Here is a 14,820-nt window from a genome sequence, read left to right on the forward strand (position 1 = left end):
GTTTTCGAGAAAGAAGTAATTTTCCACGATTTTGATATTGAAACCTCAGATTTAGAATTTGAGGTCTCCAGATCAAGCATCTGAAAGCACACAACTTCGTGTTACAAGGGTGTTTTTTCTTTCCTAATTATCTCGCAACTTCGACGACCAATTGAGCTCAAATTTTCAAAGGTTTGTTATTTTATACATATGTTAAGATACACCAAGTGAGAAGACTGGCCTTTGACAATTACCAATAGTGTCCAGTGTCTTTAAAACCACTTTCCTTTAATAAGGGAACGATTTTAAAATTATTATACATTATAAACAGCTGTACAATGCCTCTTACGAAGTTAGTTTTTATAAATATACCTCAGGTTTTCAGAACTGTTTAATAAGTTTATTCCAATGCGAATTTAGAAAAAGTCAATTAAACTAGCCTGTAAAAAAAAAGTCATTTTGAAAGCTGAATATATTAAAATATCTATATAAAAATGACTTAGTAAGAAGCCTTGCAGCTGTTGATACTAAAACATCTATTCAATCAATACGATATTTTCTGCTAAAATGTTTGACTCAAACTGCCTCTAGCTACCGGGCAATCTCGGTAGTCTAGATGGTAAGACACTGCTCTAGAAATGCAAGGGTCGTGGGTTCGAATCCCACCCAAGTAATATGTGATATTTTGTTCACAGAGCTTTGGAAATGACTCGGTAAACAGTGCTTACACACATCGGTGCATATGGGTAAAAACCGAAATTAAAGACGTGTATTAAAGTACTGTATACACTGGATACTTTCCCCAAGTTCCGTGGACAAAAATTCCACAGGCAAACCACTTGGGTGGGATTAAAACCAAGACCTTTGCATTGCTAGAGCAGACGTCTTACACTAGACCACTATGCTATAGACAGTTCGAACCGGATGGCACCACAACAAGTTTGGTTTTCCCCTTTTGTCACTATTGACTAACTGCCACTTACCCTCTAAAATAAAAAATACAAATTTTTTTGTAAACCTTTCTTTTTGTTTAAATACATCTATCTGTCAATCAAAATTATCTGCTTTTTGAAAGAGGCACAAATTACTGGTTCAGTATTTACAGTATATATTGCTGTTGTCAGAAACACACAGAAATAATTGATGCATTTTAAATGCGTGAAATATATTAATGGACGCTGTGTCAGAGAGCTTGAGGCTCACTAAGAGAGAAATGTAAATTTGTACTGGAACAATTCAAGTGACAACACGAAGATTGCATGAGGTATGCTGGCAATAGACCCATCCCATGAAATATGTGTACATTGCGCATGCGTTCTAACACTACTGGTTGAGAGCATTGGAGAAAGTTGCGCCTTTTTGTATCAGGCTAATAGACCTTTTCGCAAATACCCATTGCGCAAGTGCTAACTGTTGAATAAGGTGCATGCTGGTCTAGCTAGGGATCAAAACTTGATCGCTAGCTAGACCAGCATGCACCTCATTTCATGCCTAGTACGCGCGTATCAGGTATTTTCAAAAAGGTCAATGGTGGCATGTTGCATCTTATCTAATAGTGGTGTTTGGCAACCAATAGTGTGTGTAGGCATGCGCGAATGTAATTAGCATATTTCATGGGAAAGGTTCATTAGCTTCCCTGAAATATTTAGGCCTGTATTTACAAACAAGTACAACTGGTTACCAGTAAATAATACAAAAATATCTAAAGGCAGTGGACACTATTGGTAAATACTCCAAAATAATTATTAGCATAAAACCTTACTTGGTAACGAGTAACGGGGAGAGGATTGATAGTATAAAACTTTGTGAGAAACGGCTCCCTCTGAAGTAACGTAGTTTTCGAGAAAGAAGTAATTTTCCACGTTTTTTTTTTTGAGACCTCAGAATTAGATTTTGAGGTCTCAAAGCACACAACTTCATGTGACAAGGGTGTTTTTTCTTCCATTTTTTTTTATGCAACTTCAATGACCAATTGAGCTCAAATTTTCACAGGTTTGTTATTATATGCATATGTTGAGATACGCCAAGTGAGAAGACTGTTGTCAACTACCAACAGTGTCCATTGTCTTTAAAGACTAGCCTTCACCGTTGGTGCATCTCAACATATGCATAAAATAACAAAACTGTTAAAGGTTTTATGATAATAAATATTTTGAGTAATTACCAATAGTGTCCACTATTACACCCTAATGGTTAAATCTGTACTTAAAGGCAAAGTATTGGTTTTTTGAACAGTCAATTCTTGTTTTATAACACACAATAAACATATATTGTGCCTAGATGACTAGGCACCTACAAGCTGCTGTTGCTATGGGTGTAGTGCACTGGTTGCTATGGGTAATAATAATAATAATAATAATAATAATAATTATAATAATAATAATAATAATAATAATAATAATAACATAGCCTTATATGGTGCACGTATCTACCAAACAAGGTACTCAAGGCGCTGAGTATATACAAACTTTCAGAAAGTTAGATAATTACAGTGATGAATTTTGAGACCCAATTATTTAACCGATAAAGGGTGTACAAGGTGCTACGGCGCATACAGCAGCCACAGCCAGGAACACCGGGGCGAACCCCTTCTCTTTTCGAAAAGTGCACTGGGTTCTTTTACATGCATTACACAACACATGGGACCAACAGCTTTACGTCCCATCCGATATAGTACTTGGGATGCTGTTGCATTAGCACGGCTTGCAAAACCATTAAAAATGCATGATTTTGTAAGGGGAGTTGTAATACAGTAATATAATACAACATTTAAAATGTTGAACAAGAATGAATGCATAGTTAACAATATAATTATTACAGTTTGATCAGTGGTATATGTAAATTTTATGTTTGCTTCATATTATACTGTAGCATTGCAGTAAATCTAAATAAATCATTTTTAATAAATCTAGAAGAATAAAATGATCTTAATATTTCATGTCAAGGGTCTTTCAATAATGTGCAAGTCTAGCAGGGCCCAATTTCATGCCTCTGCTTACCGCCGAATTCTGCGCTTACGATCACGATTCCCCGCTTACGTGCAAGCGCAGAATTTCTGCGCTAGCCTTGTAAGCGTAGAATGCCTCGTAAAGTGGAGTACGCACGCCCAGAAGCCCAAATTCGCAGCCAACCCGTGAAATACGCTTGGCGTAAGCACAGAATTCCCTGCTACCGTCAGTGCCGATTCCGTGCTTACGGTAAGCAGAGCCATGAAATTGGGCCAAGGTTGTTAGCATCGAGCCTGTGTCCAAGTTAAAATGACTTTCCTTCCAGCTATGACAATGAAACGGACATGTTGCCTTGAATGGTCGAGTTGGTCCACGTTTGAAACAGTTTGTTATGAAATCGATATGGTTAGGAAGATGTTTTAAAAGTAGTGTATAATGATCCACACAAACATGCCTCGAAATTGCGTGGTTTTCCTTTTACTTTTGCTAACTAATACGGTCGCTCATGGTATGGAGTCAAAAACTTGACTCCATAGAATAGCGTACCATGTTAGTTCACGACATTTAAGGAAAACCATGCAATTTCGAGACATGTTTGTGAGTGGTTTTTTATATTCTGCTTTAAAAACATCTTTCTAAACATTCTATAACAAACGGTTTCAAATGCTTTTCATAGACCAACTCATAGATCAAGGCAACGTGTCCCTTTAAAGACGGGCTCCAAGGTCAAATTGAGTTTTGTGATGCACTCATTTCCCGATAGAGTCCTGGTGAAAGTGGGAAAAGTTACATGCCCTACCTAAAGTTAAATTGGTGCTCAAGTTAAATTGGTGTAAAAATATCATTTTATTTTATACTCTTTGAAAGCGAAATTTGAAACATGACCTCATGACCACAACAAATCAGCTCAAATTCAATGCCGTTTTTTATTAAATGTCATCTGAAACAAAATGAACTGAAACAAAATATTCAGAACATTATTTTTGAAACGTTAAGTCATCAAAAATCTTTTGAATTTTTGAGACAAATTGCACTTGAAGGGTATCAAACACAGTGGAATTTTACTCCATTAGACCTGAGGATTGTAACTTTTCTCACCATTTTCATAAAAAAATCTATCAACTGGAAAAAAGAGTGGATAACAAAACTGAGTTTAACCTTGGAGCCCTTGAACACTTGGTTCTTTTTAGTGCACATCAGTCTCGCTACCATGGGCGGTGCGCAGATCAAAACCTCTTAATAATAATGTACATCATTTAGAATGCGCTTTCAATACGGTTGGATCCAAGCGGACATTAATTATTTTCCTACAAGGTTTGTGGGACTGTGTTTGTATAATGAAACCTACTTCTTTTACAAAGCACAATTTACATGTAATGGTTTACGCGAGGTGCTGTGGCACAATATGTTGCCAATCAAACCTGGAGCAACAGGCCGAACCCCTTCTCTTTTCGATAAGTGCACTAGGTTGCTTTACGTGCATTACACAACACACAGGACCAACGGCTTTATGTCCTATCCAAAAGATGAAGTATCATGGTTACGTGTCTTGTTTAAGGACACATGTGTCACAACTTCTCAGTCGCACCTGGTAGGGATGTGCTCTGAACAAGACATTCACCTATGTTGCTCCCCAAATGTGGAACAACCTCCCAGTATCCATTATGAATTGTGTCTCTTTGCCAATGTTCAAGAAATCTCTTCAAACTTATCTGTATCAAATGTAATGTAGTGAAGAATTGTTCTATTGGTTTGCTCACTTTATAGCACTTTGATCTTTTCGAAAAGGCCCTTTGTAAGTGCTCTGTTGTATGTTTATGTATGACAAGTATGGTGTTCTGAAAATAATGCGGATATGCTCCTAAAAGCGAGTGCTTTAAACACTTCAAAATAGCGCACAGATGCAGACATCACAACTAATTGTGGTCTTTAGACACAAAAAACGGTACACTTATTGTAAAGAGAAGGGGTTTGTTTGGCTGCATATTGCGACACATCACCTTGTAAACCATTGAGGACATGGTGCTATGTAAAGAAATAGGTCTCATACTTCAAAACAAAACTCTGCATATATTGCTGAAAAAAATACTGAGCACTGATTGGTCGATCCATGGCAACAAGAGTGTTGCCAAATACGTTATCACACACACGCTCGTGGAATTACGAAAAAAATATAGCGAGTCTGCGTCTCATATCCAACTTGGTCTTCGGCCTTGTTGGATATATGGGACGGCCTCATTGGATATGGGACGCAGAAGCGCTATATATTTCTGTATTCCACTCGTGCTCGCGTGATAACTTATAATTTAAGAACTGCGTATTACTATTGTTATTATTACTATTAAGTAGGATTTGAAACTTTGCATGGTGGAAGTAAGATATAGAAAAGTTTGCGGTAACACCATGTAATAACAATCTCTAAATGAGTTGGGGTGGTTCTAGGATTTGAAACTTTGCATGGTGGAAGTAAGATATAGAAAAGTTTGCGGTAACACCATGTAATAACAATCTCTAAATGAGTTGGGGTGGTTCACAACGCCAAGCAAGTCAAGACAAGCAAGCCCGTCCCCCCCGACCAAAGGGTCTCCTATACCCAAGGTCAAACACACACACCCACAGTTAGTTTACCATACCTAGGTCCCCCCTCTCATCGCCTCCAACGCATCTTCAAGGAAGCAGGAATCAAGGTGTACCACTCCGCCCCGACGAAACTCCATGGCTCTCTCCAATCGCACAAGGACAAGAAGGACCCCTCCACCCGTGCCGGAGTCTATCGCATTCCATGCGAGTGTGGTAAGGTTTATGTTGGGGAAACCGGGCGTAACCTTCCCACTAGACTTAAGGAACACCGAGCTCACGGAAGGAGGGGGGACTTCGATAAATCCGCCATCGTCAAGCATTCCCACATCACTGACCACCGAGTGAACTGGGAAGCAGCAGAAATCATCGCTCCAATCCAGGCGTGGCACCCTAGACGCATCAGAGAGGCCATAGAGATCCACAAGCATGACACCGTACCCCAAGACATCGGCTTCCACATCAGCGACATCTGGCTCCCCCTTCTCCCGACCAATGGATCTTCTATATCCACGTTCACCCCCTAGGCCCCAATCATTAGACTGCTTTGGGTCATCTATACCCTCAGTCACCTAGGCCCCACACCCTCTCTATCCCCTGTGCTTGTTCCTACTGACACGGTTCAGTGAGCACACACCCCCCACACACCACCCAAGGCTCCACAACAGGTTTCACCACGCATCATCGAGTTCAGTTCCCGCCTCTATTTCCCGCCTTCATGCATCACTGATGATCCACCGCCCAGTACATAAGCAGCATGCAGCATCAGAGTCCAGCATTCTCCAGAAGACGATCAGAGCATACTGATCGAAACGTCGAGTTAATCCAACGGTTCTTTTCAGAACCACCCCAACTCATTTAGAGATTGTTATTACATGGTGTTACCGCAAACTTTTCTATATTATTACTATTATTATTATAAACGGACATTATTTCTGTCAATTCTTGTACGGTGCAAAGTCTCCATGCTGAACAGAAGACACAAATGACAGTAAAGCAGGACCTGCTCGGAGGATGGAACCTAAAACAGATGTCCCCTGGGGTTCATCAATTTCTGGGGGTGCAGGGTCAGCATTTTCCTGGGGTTCCAGAATGCTTTCCTGGAGTTCCAGAGAAGGATCGTCTTCACTCATTGACTGTTTTTGATCGTGAGTAACATCCTCCTCATGCAGGGGTGAAGCTGGGGTTGAGTTGGTACTGATGTTGGTCGAAGGTAGGTTCTGCTTCGTTTTATGAGGGTCATCCTGGATTCCACTCGCTGGTTGCTTAGCGTCAAGCTGTTGTAATTTCCCTTCTGCTTCCTGGGTCGATGCTGTTTGGGATTCGCGCAGCATTCTACCAGGAGTAATTGCCGCCATTAAGGAGTCTTTGCTAAAAGTAGGATCAGCTGACAGCAATCCGAGGCCACCAGGTACTTCTGCAGGCACATGTGCCGGCTGTGTGACTGGAGTGCCTTTCGTAGACTTCTGCACTCTGTCAGATTTTGGCACGAGCGTGGTATTGTGAGGACTCTCTGATCCCCTAGTATCGGGTGTAGATATGACTTGGTGAGTTGATAAAGCTGTGAAGTCGGGTGTGGCACTTTTACTCTCTGGCTCCTTGTCGTCTTTGCTTCTGGTCTCAGACTTGGTCTCGTCTCTATTGGTGATGGGCTTGCCGGCACAAGCAATAGCAGGTAAGCTTGCGTCAGACATTAGAAGTTCACCTATTGTTGCGTCCAATGAGTCAGGGTTCCTCAGGGACCAATAACAATCATCTGGACCAGTGGCGGAATACATCGTATCCATGTCATCATTCAAACTTGAAGTTGTGCTAGCTCGTGAAGTTTGCGACAGTAATTTTTTTCCCCTGCAGTTCTCATCGACGGGATCCAAGAATCTTTGATCGGCTGCTTGACCACCCCTGTCCAAGTTGTAATTACTACTTGCATTGTTACCGGCAACCATCTTTGTTCCATTGCTCATCGTTATATTGCTGCTCTGTTGATCCGACTCCCTCAAATTGTCCTCGACATACTGTTGATTATTCTGGGGTTTGGGTTCGAGGGCGCTTTCCCTTTGATCGGTGGAGATATTTTGCTTCATGGCATGGGGATTTCTGTTGAGGTTATTCATGATGCTACCGCCTTCCCTTGTGGTACTTTTACTCTCTGGCGCTATGTCTTGATCCGATGTGTCAGTTTTGCTTCTGGTCATGGACTTGGTCTCGTCTCTATTGGTGATGGGCTCGTCAGCACAAGTAGTAGCGCCAGGGGCTTCAGAGCAACCACTGCTTTGCCCGGTTCCAACTTGGTCTTTGACCGGGCATTCCTTATTCACTTCCTTTGCCTCCACTTGACCACTGCTGCCAGTGTTGGTGATGTCCAATCCCGAATTCCCAGCATTCCTCTTGTTGCCATCGGAAATGGTTTCCCCCGCCCGATTGGCTTCTGAAGAGCTGTCTCTTGGTTTGTCATTACGCTTTCTTGGTTGTTTTTTAATTTCAACTTTTGCTTCCTCACTGTCATCCCATGCGCAATCTAACTTCGGGAGATTCACTACAGATGGCACTTGGGGTGGGGATTTTGGTCGAGGAATCTGTAGAAAAAAAATTAAAGAGTAAATTAAAAAGTAAAACAACAAAATAGTAAACATTCTGTGGAAAAAGTAGGCATTATCATAAATTATAGTCACAATCAAAATTCACAACAACAAAGCTGAAAACACAATCAATGTATCGGATAATTAAGTTCAAGAAAGCCATTTGCGGGTTAGATTTGAATGATGTCTGGTACACAGACTTGTTTAGTCACACCTGACTGCTTAAACTTGAATTCCTCAGACTAGAAACGGTTGCTGACACATGGTTCGAGGCATGCTTTTGCATAGTTGCGTAACAGACGGCAAAAACACCCATACAATTTTTTTGAATGTGCACGGCACAATGATGATACCAGGGTTTGCCTAAAGCTAGGGCGATATCATGATATTATCGAATATCGCGATGTTAATTTGGAAACGATTTTGATATCGTATCAATTTGATTTTAATCGAAATATCGATATATCGCGATATTGATTAAATATCGCAATATCACGATGTATTTCCTAGCTGAGATATCTTGCACCCCATAGGTTTGGAGTAAAACCAAAAGAATAGGTCATTAGAACACCTCTCTTATGCTATGACTTTCTCTTCTACAACTTTCACTTGGAGTTTGAAGACTGATGATGTCAAAATTTAATTAATCGCGATTATATCGAATATTGCAATATATTGTCGGCGATATATCGTGAATAAAATAAATAAATGGAACACTGGCTTCGCACAAGAACGAAAACAAGCATGTTTAAAGGCGCTGAACATCTTTGATACATGTAATTGTAAAAAAAAAAAAAATCTTCTCACTTGGTGTATCTCAACATATGCATACAAATAAAAAACCTGTGAAAATGTTGACTTAATTGGTTCTTGAAGTTGCAAGAGAACAATGAAAGAAAAAAACCACCCATGTTGCACAAATTTGTGAAATTTTAGACGCCTAATAAACACTTCAGGGCCTGACGCCTTTACCTCTTTCTCAAAAAACATGTTACTTCAGCTCTCCATTGCTCGTTACAAAGTAATTTTTTAAGCTAACAATTATTTTGAGTAGTTACCATTAGTGTCCAGTACCTTTAATATCAGAATGATTGAATACGAACAGGATTTACAGTCTATCACACAAATAGTTGCAATATAAGAAAGGAATAAAGCATTTACACTTATTACAATGCAACCATTAAAGACAGTGGACACTATTGGTATTTGTCAAAGACCAGTCTCCTCACTTGATGTAAAATAACAAACCTGTGAAAATTTGAGCTCAATCGGTCATCGAAGTTGCGAGATAATAATGAAAGAAAAAAGCGCCCTTGTCACACAAAGTTGTGTGCATTTTAGATGTTTGATTTCGAGACCTCGAATTCTAAGCTTGAGGTCTCGCATTCAAATTTATACAGAGAGAGCCGTTTCTCACAAACCATCAACCTCTCGCCATTACTCGTTACCAAGTAAGGTTTTATGCTGATAAATATTTTTAATTAATTACCAATAGTGTCCACTGCCTTTACAAATCAAAATTGCAGGGAAACATGGTTGAAGCAGACACTATACAAAAACCATCTGAAAATTGAAAAAGACGAAGAACAAGATTTTACCTGATCGAAGCCCTCGATGTGAAACCCCAGCACATCCTGAAGTTGTTGATAAACATCGACCCTTCCTATGGCGTGGAGTGCTTTCAGCAGTGAATTAAGAGTTGCCTTTTCCCCAAAACCCCATTCCAACAGGAGTGCCTCGGTCGGACTCTCCCTCAACTTCAAACGCTCAACAATGTCAATGGTGTACCCTGTTCACCACAAGGCGAAGGAAAATTAACAAAAATACAACGTTGGTATTTTATTGTTTATCAATAATAATTTTAAAATATATGGACTTCAAAACTTAACGTCAGTGTTAAAAAAATAATGTTAAATCATTAAAATAACAGCTGAACAATATTTCAGATAATAATCATTCACATTAACCATCTCTGCCCTCACAGGTACCAGTTTTTCCCCTGGGTAGAGAGAAGCAATGTTTTAGTGTCTTGCTCAAGTGTCACAACCAGGATTTGAACCCACATCCGGACAAACCACCTTGAGTTTGATGTTCTTATCCGCTCGGCCACGACACCCGCCATGGTTCTTGTTGGATCAGAATTCAAAAAATTAATTTAAAAAAAATAAACATTGATTTATCTGAATTGCCCCGAAGGACTTAGACTAGGCCCCTGTCTTTATCCGCAAAAATAAAGACAGGTACCTGCTGCTCAGACCCAGTGATTCCATTGGATACAACGACATCATTGGATAAACTTGCACAGTGACATGAGCATGTACACGCCTGTCTGGAGGCAGGTCTCTGGCATTATAATAAAATTTGGGGAGTAATTATCCTTACTCGCAGCGAAGGACGCAGCTACAACGTGTTCGACGAGGAGGCATGCAAGGGCGCATTCAGCTGCCAGCCACATCAACCCATTATGACCACGGAGCACAGCCAAGATCGAAAGTGTTTGTTTTTCCCGAGGGAGAAAAACTTGATAGTCTGGAGAACCAACGCACAGCTCAACTCACATATGACTCTGGCCATCGAACCGGGGTCACCTTGGTGAGTGGCGAGCACTTTACGCACAAGCCAACCATGCCACCCTTATTCGCAAGCCTCGAAGTGTGACGTCAGATGTTCAGGCTCCCAAGGACTGTACTAGGTTAGCTATATAAAACACAAAGATACCAACCTAAGCATCCAGCAAGTCCTTGCCAATCTTTGCCTGAGATACTGGGTTCGTCGAGTAGTCTGAGCACATCCATCACAGTGGCGGGCAACTGACGATACAGAGTGTCACCAGTGACCCTTTCACCTCTCCTGGCAATGGCTTGCTCTTCATTCTGGTAAGGTGGGTACCTTGATGCCCCTTGGTTTCGGGGGCGATGTGGGGAAAATGTTGCCCCTTTGCCTTCAAAGAAGAAATATAAAAAAAATTGATAAATTCCTGAGCTCATTTTGAAAGCTTTTACTAAAACCTAAGTTGGGAACCCAGGTGCATTAGAATTTATCAGGTAGAATATATACAGGATTGTAATGCGCATGACAAAATAGACTGTCGCCCAGGCTGCTCAGGCGACAGTCTATTTGTCTTGGGCATTTACCATGTACGTGAATACCCGCGTGAGGGCTTGGTAAGCAGCAAATAGCGTCGGCCACACTGTTGAACGGACCAGCGAGAACTCAACTTTTGATCATGAGTATGTATGAGCAGAGATTGTCTAATTGCTCCCTCTAAAGTAATAGTTTTTGAAAAAGTGGTGATTTCTCATTCAAATATTGAAAGAATGAACAGGAATGAAGCCTTTTTTAGGCTTCTGGAAGCACACAAATTAAGTGCAACAGCTTCGATGACTAGACAAGTTCAAATTTTCACAGATTTGTTATCTTTAAATGCATTATTGGGATACACCAAGTAAGAATACTGGTCTTCGTCAATTACCAAAGTGTCTAACCTAGTGCCCTTTATTGTGCACATTTCATGGTAGGGGTTTATTACCTTTATCAACAGTTTGTCTGTCGTTTATAGGGTTGAAGCTGGGGTCGGGTTGAGGACCATTCTGTCGGACACCAGGACGCTGGACACAATGGTCCACCTCGGGGTCATCCAGCAGATCAGCTAATTTGTTTTGACCAATTTGTCTTAAAGCTGGAATGAGCTGTTCGAACCAGTCATCGTTTTTACGTACAACCATGATGAGTTGTAAAGCTGCACTCATGGGCCCATTATTTACTTCCTTTTGTATAATTTTCTCCTGTATTCGAAAAAAAAACAATCAGAGGAAATAAATATTTTATTTAACCCTTGGAGCGTTTCACTGCTAGTTAGCAATTGGCTTAGTAAAGACACTGGACACTAACAGTAATTGTCAAAGACAAGATTGTCTCCTTTGGTGTATCTCAATATATGCATAAAATAACAAACCTGTGAAAACTTGGATCCATTGGTCATCGAAGTTGTGAGATATTAATGAAAGAAAAAACACCCTTGTCACACGAAGTTGTGTGCATTCAGATGCTTGGTTTCGAGACCTCAAATTCTAAACTTGAGGTTCTCAAAATCAAATTCGAAGAAAATTACTTTTTTCTTGTAAACTACGTCACTTTAGAGGGAGCCGTTCTTCACAATATTTTATACTATCAACCTCTCCCCATTGCTCGTTACCATATAAGGTTTTATGCTAATAATTATTTTGAGTAAATACCAATAGTGTCCACTGCCTTTAAGCATTTTTTAATCACTCTGCGCATGATTTAGTAAAATCCCATTTTCAAAGAGAATCTGCTTGAGAAACATGATTTAAAGTTTGAGTGGCCGAGGCAAGGCTGTTTACATGCTGGAGTTTTTACAACATAGACTGGTCCTCTGTCTCAAGGGAATTCCCCATCTCATGCACAAACAAGCCTGTGTAGTACTAATATTGGGTGCGTTCGATAAGCTTCGCTGGGTCGACCACGCAGTGCTCACTCGGGTGAGCCCATGACAACAGTTAATCGAATGATCACACTCGCCCTCTCGTGGTGGTGGCATGCACCTCAGGTCACCCTCAAGTGACCAACTCCACAAGCAGGGCACTGGGGGCTGACCCGGGTGAGCCCCGTCAAGGCTATTCGAACGTACCGGGGCAGACCGGGGTCGACCCAAGGAATCTAAACGAACGCACCCACTGTTTGACACACCTGATCTAGCCTTTTGTCAAGGCCTTTTGTGGCTTGGACAGCTTCGAAGAGCCGCAGTCCCGAGTGACTGCAACGGGAGACCACACACACGAGTGGCTAGGCCATGAGGGCATTTTCCAACTTGTTTTGCGGTTTTGTTGATGAATTATTCATAGAGTATGAAACATGCATTAATGTATGCTGACCTCTGTCGCTTCTGATTGGTTTGGACTTTTAAAACCGCAAACAAGTTGGAAAAGGCCCTCAGGGCTTCGCCACTCGCGTGTGTGGTCTCATGTTGCAGTGGCTTGGGACCGCAGCTCTACGAAGCCACGAAGGCCTCAACAAAAGGCTACAGCTGACCCAGTGTAAATATTCATGGGCTCGACCCTAGAATGGTGAAATACAGTCTCTAGACCATCTGGAAGACTCCTGGATTGCTATCAGTTTGTTTATTCTTCGGTTTAAAGACTCTGGACACTATTGGTTATTGTCAAATTGTCTTATTGTCTTCACAGTTGGTTTATCTCAACATATGCATAAAACTTGAGCTCAATCGGTCGTCGAAGTTGCGTTATCAGTGAAGTGTGCATTTTAGGCAATGCGGCATTTACACGTAAACCTATTGACCACCAAAATATTGAGCATGACAGTCGCCTTGTGGGATGTGCGTGCAAGGGGTCAAAATTGAGAGTGTCTCTAGCTAAAAACATTGCACAAAAGTTTACTTTTTTCTCTACAATTAGGGATCTCTTGATTGAAGTTACCTTGGTACCATCTGTAAGACAGGTAAGATGAGGCAAAAGCTCGGAGGGAATCACTTTATTTCGAAACTCAACTGCATTATCATCTAGTCGCTTTTTCCGTGCCTTGTTTAAGTCGTCTCCTCCCATGTTGACAGTGCTGCACATACAAAAAATCAGATGAAAACAAGTTTATGGAAAATACGACCCATAAGTAGCTTTTTGGAAAAAAATAGAAAAAAATACCATCTCAAACACAATCACACAATCAGAGTTTGTTCACTACCACTGGGTCATTGCCTTGGTGCCCTTAGACATGTATGAGGTGCCCTTTGACATGTATGAGATGCCCTTTGACATGTTTAAAATGCCCTTTGACATGTTCGAGGTGCCCTTTGACATGTATGAGGTGCCCTTTGACATGTATGAGATGCCCTTTGACATGTTTGAGGTGCCCTTTGACATGTTCGAGGTGCCCTTTGACATGTATGAGATGCCCTTTGACATGTTTGAGGTGCCCTTTGACATGTTTGAGGTGCTCTTTGACATGTATGAGATGCCCTTTGACATGTTTGAGGTGCCCTTTGACATGTATGAGATGCCCTTTGACATGTATGAGGTGCCCTTTGACATGTTTGAGGTGCCCTTTGACATGTTTGAGGTGCTCTTTGACATGTATGAGATGCCCTTTGACATGTTTGAGGTGCCCTTTGACATGTTTGAGGTGCTCTTTGACATGTATGAGATGCCCTTTGACATGTTTGAGGTGCCCTTTGACATGTATGAGGTGCCCTTTGACATGTTTGAAATGCTAAAATACACAGGCCCAGAATTTCATTTCTGAGAGGGCAAGGCTAGATCAAATTTGCTCACAACACTTCCACTAGGCCTACAAACGAGAAACCCCTAGGATACTTTTTAAAGGGGCACCAAGGCCAAGACCTGGGCAACAGACCACAGGACTTGATTTGTGGGTTTGAATCCAGTCAAGCTTATAACTGCCGAGTGCTGATTTAAAAATGACTAGACTTGACGCTTTATTGATGTGCACTTCCTCAGGTGCTGTTCATGCATAATAAATAAAATTCCAATTGTTTGAACTTTGGGCCCCAACGTTGAAAAAGTGGTGGCGCCATACGGAAACTTTTCCAACAATAATAACAACCAATGGGACCACTGATTGTTTTCTGCACATACTTACATTTCTAAAATACTCCTGGAATGGCTGAAAATCACATCAAAAACCAACAATGTTTCACTTCAGGAAAAGCTCTACAGCATGACACTGTGATGTGAACGAAACAG

General features: G+C 41.1%; 1 protein-coding gene across 2 annotated transcripts; it reads right to left on the minus strand.

The window, feature by feature from the left end:
• Window positions 1–6,363: 6,363 nt before the first annotated feature.
• On the minus strand, window positions 6,364–14,820 carry LOC117294414. Of its 2 annotated transcripts, none has more exons than XM_033776801.1 (6): window positions 14,717–14,820; window positions 13,540–13,675; window positions 11,613–11,868; window positions 10,806–11,024; window positions 9,682–9,872; window positions 6,364–8,080 (listed from the first exon to the last, which is right to left on the minus strand). In XM_033776801.1, the coding sequence occupies exons 2-6, from the start codon at window positions 13,663–13,665 to the stop codon at window positions 6,443–6,445; spliced, it is 2,430 nt and encodes an 809-aa protein (XP_033632692.1). In that variant the 5' UTR covers window positions 13,666–13,675; window positions 14,717–14,820; the 3' UTR covers window positions 6,364–6,442. The 2 variants fall into 2 exon arrangements, with proteins under 2 accessions (XP_033632692.1, XP_033632691.1); XM_033776800.1 differs by having other exon boundaries at window positions 10,806–11,027.

Source organism: Asterias rubens, chromosome 9, assembly GCF_902459465.1.
Source record: "Asterias rubens chromosome 9, eAstRub1.3, whole genome shotgun sequence".
Taxonomy (NCBI): Eukaryota; Metazoa; Echinodermata; class Asteroidea; order Forcipulatida; family Asteriidae; genus Asterias; species Asterias rubens.

Coding starts and splice junctions, on each gene's coding strand:
- LOC117294414 (XM_033776800.1), bottom strand. CDS start 13,665: ATGGGAGGAGACGACTTAAACAAGGCACGGAAAAAGCGACTAGATGAT. Junction 11,869..13,539: donor GTCTTACAGATGGTACCAAG/GTAACTTCAATC, acceptor TTTCGAATACAG/GAGAAAATTATACAAAAGGA. Junction 11,028..11,612: donor CAGACAAACTGTTGATAAAG/GTAATAAACCCC, acceptor ATTTCTTCTTTG/AAGGCAAAGGGGCAACATTT.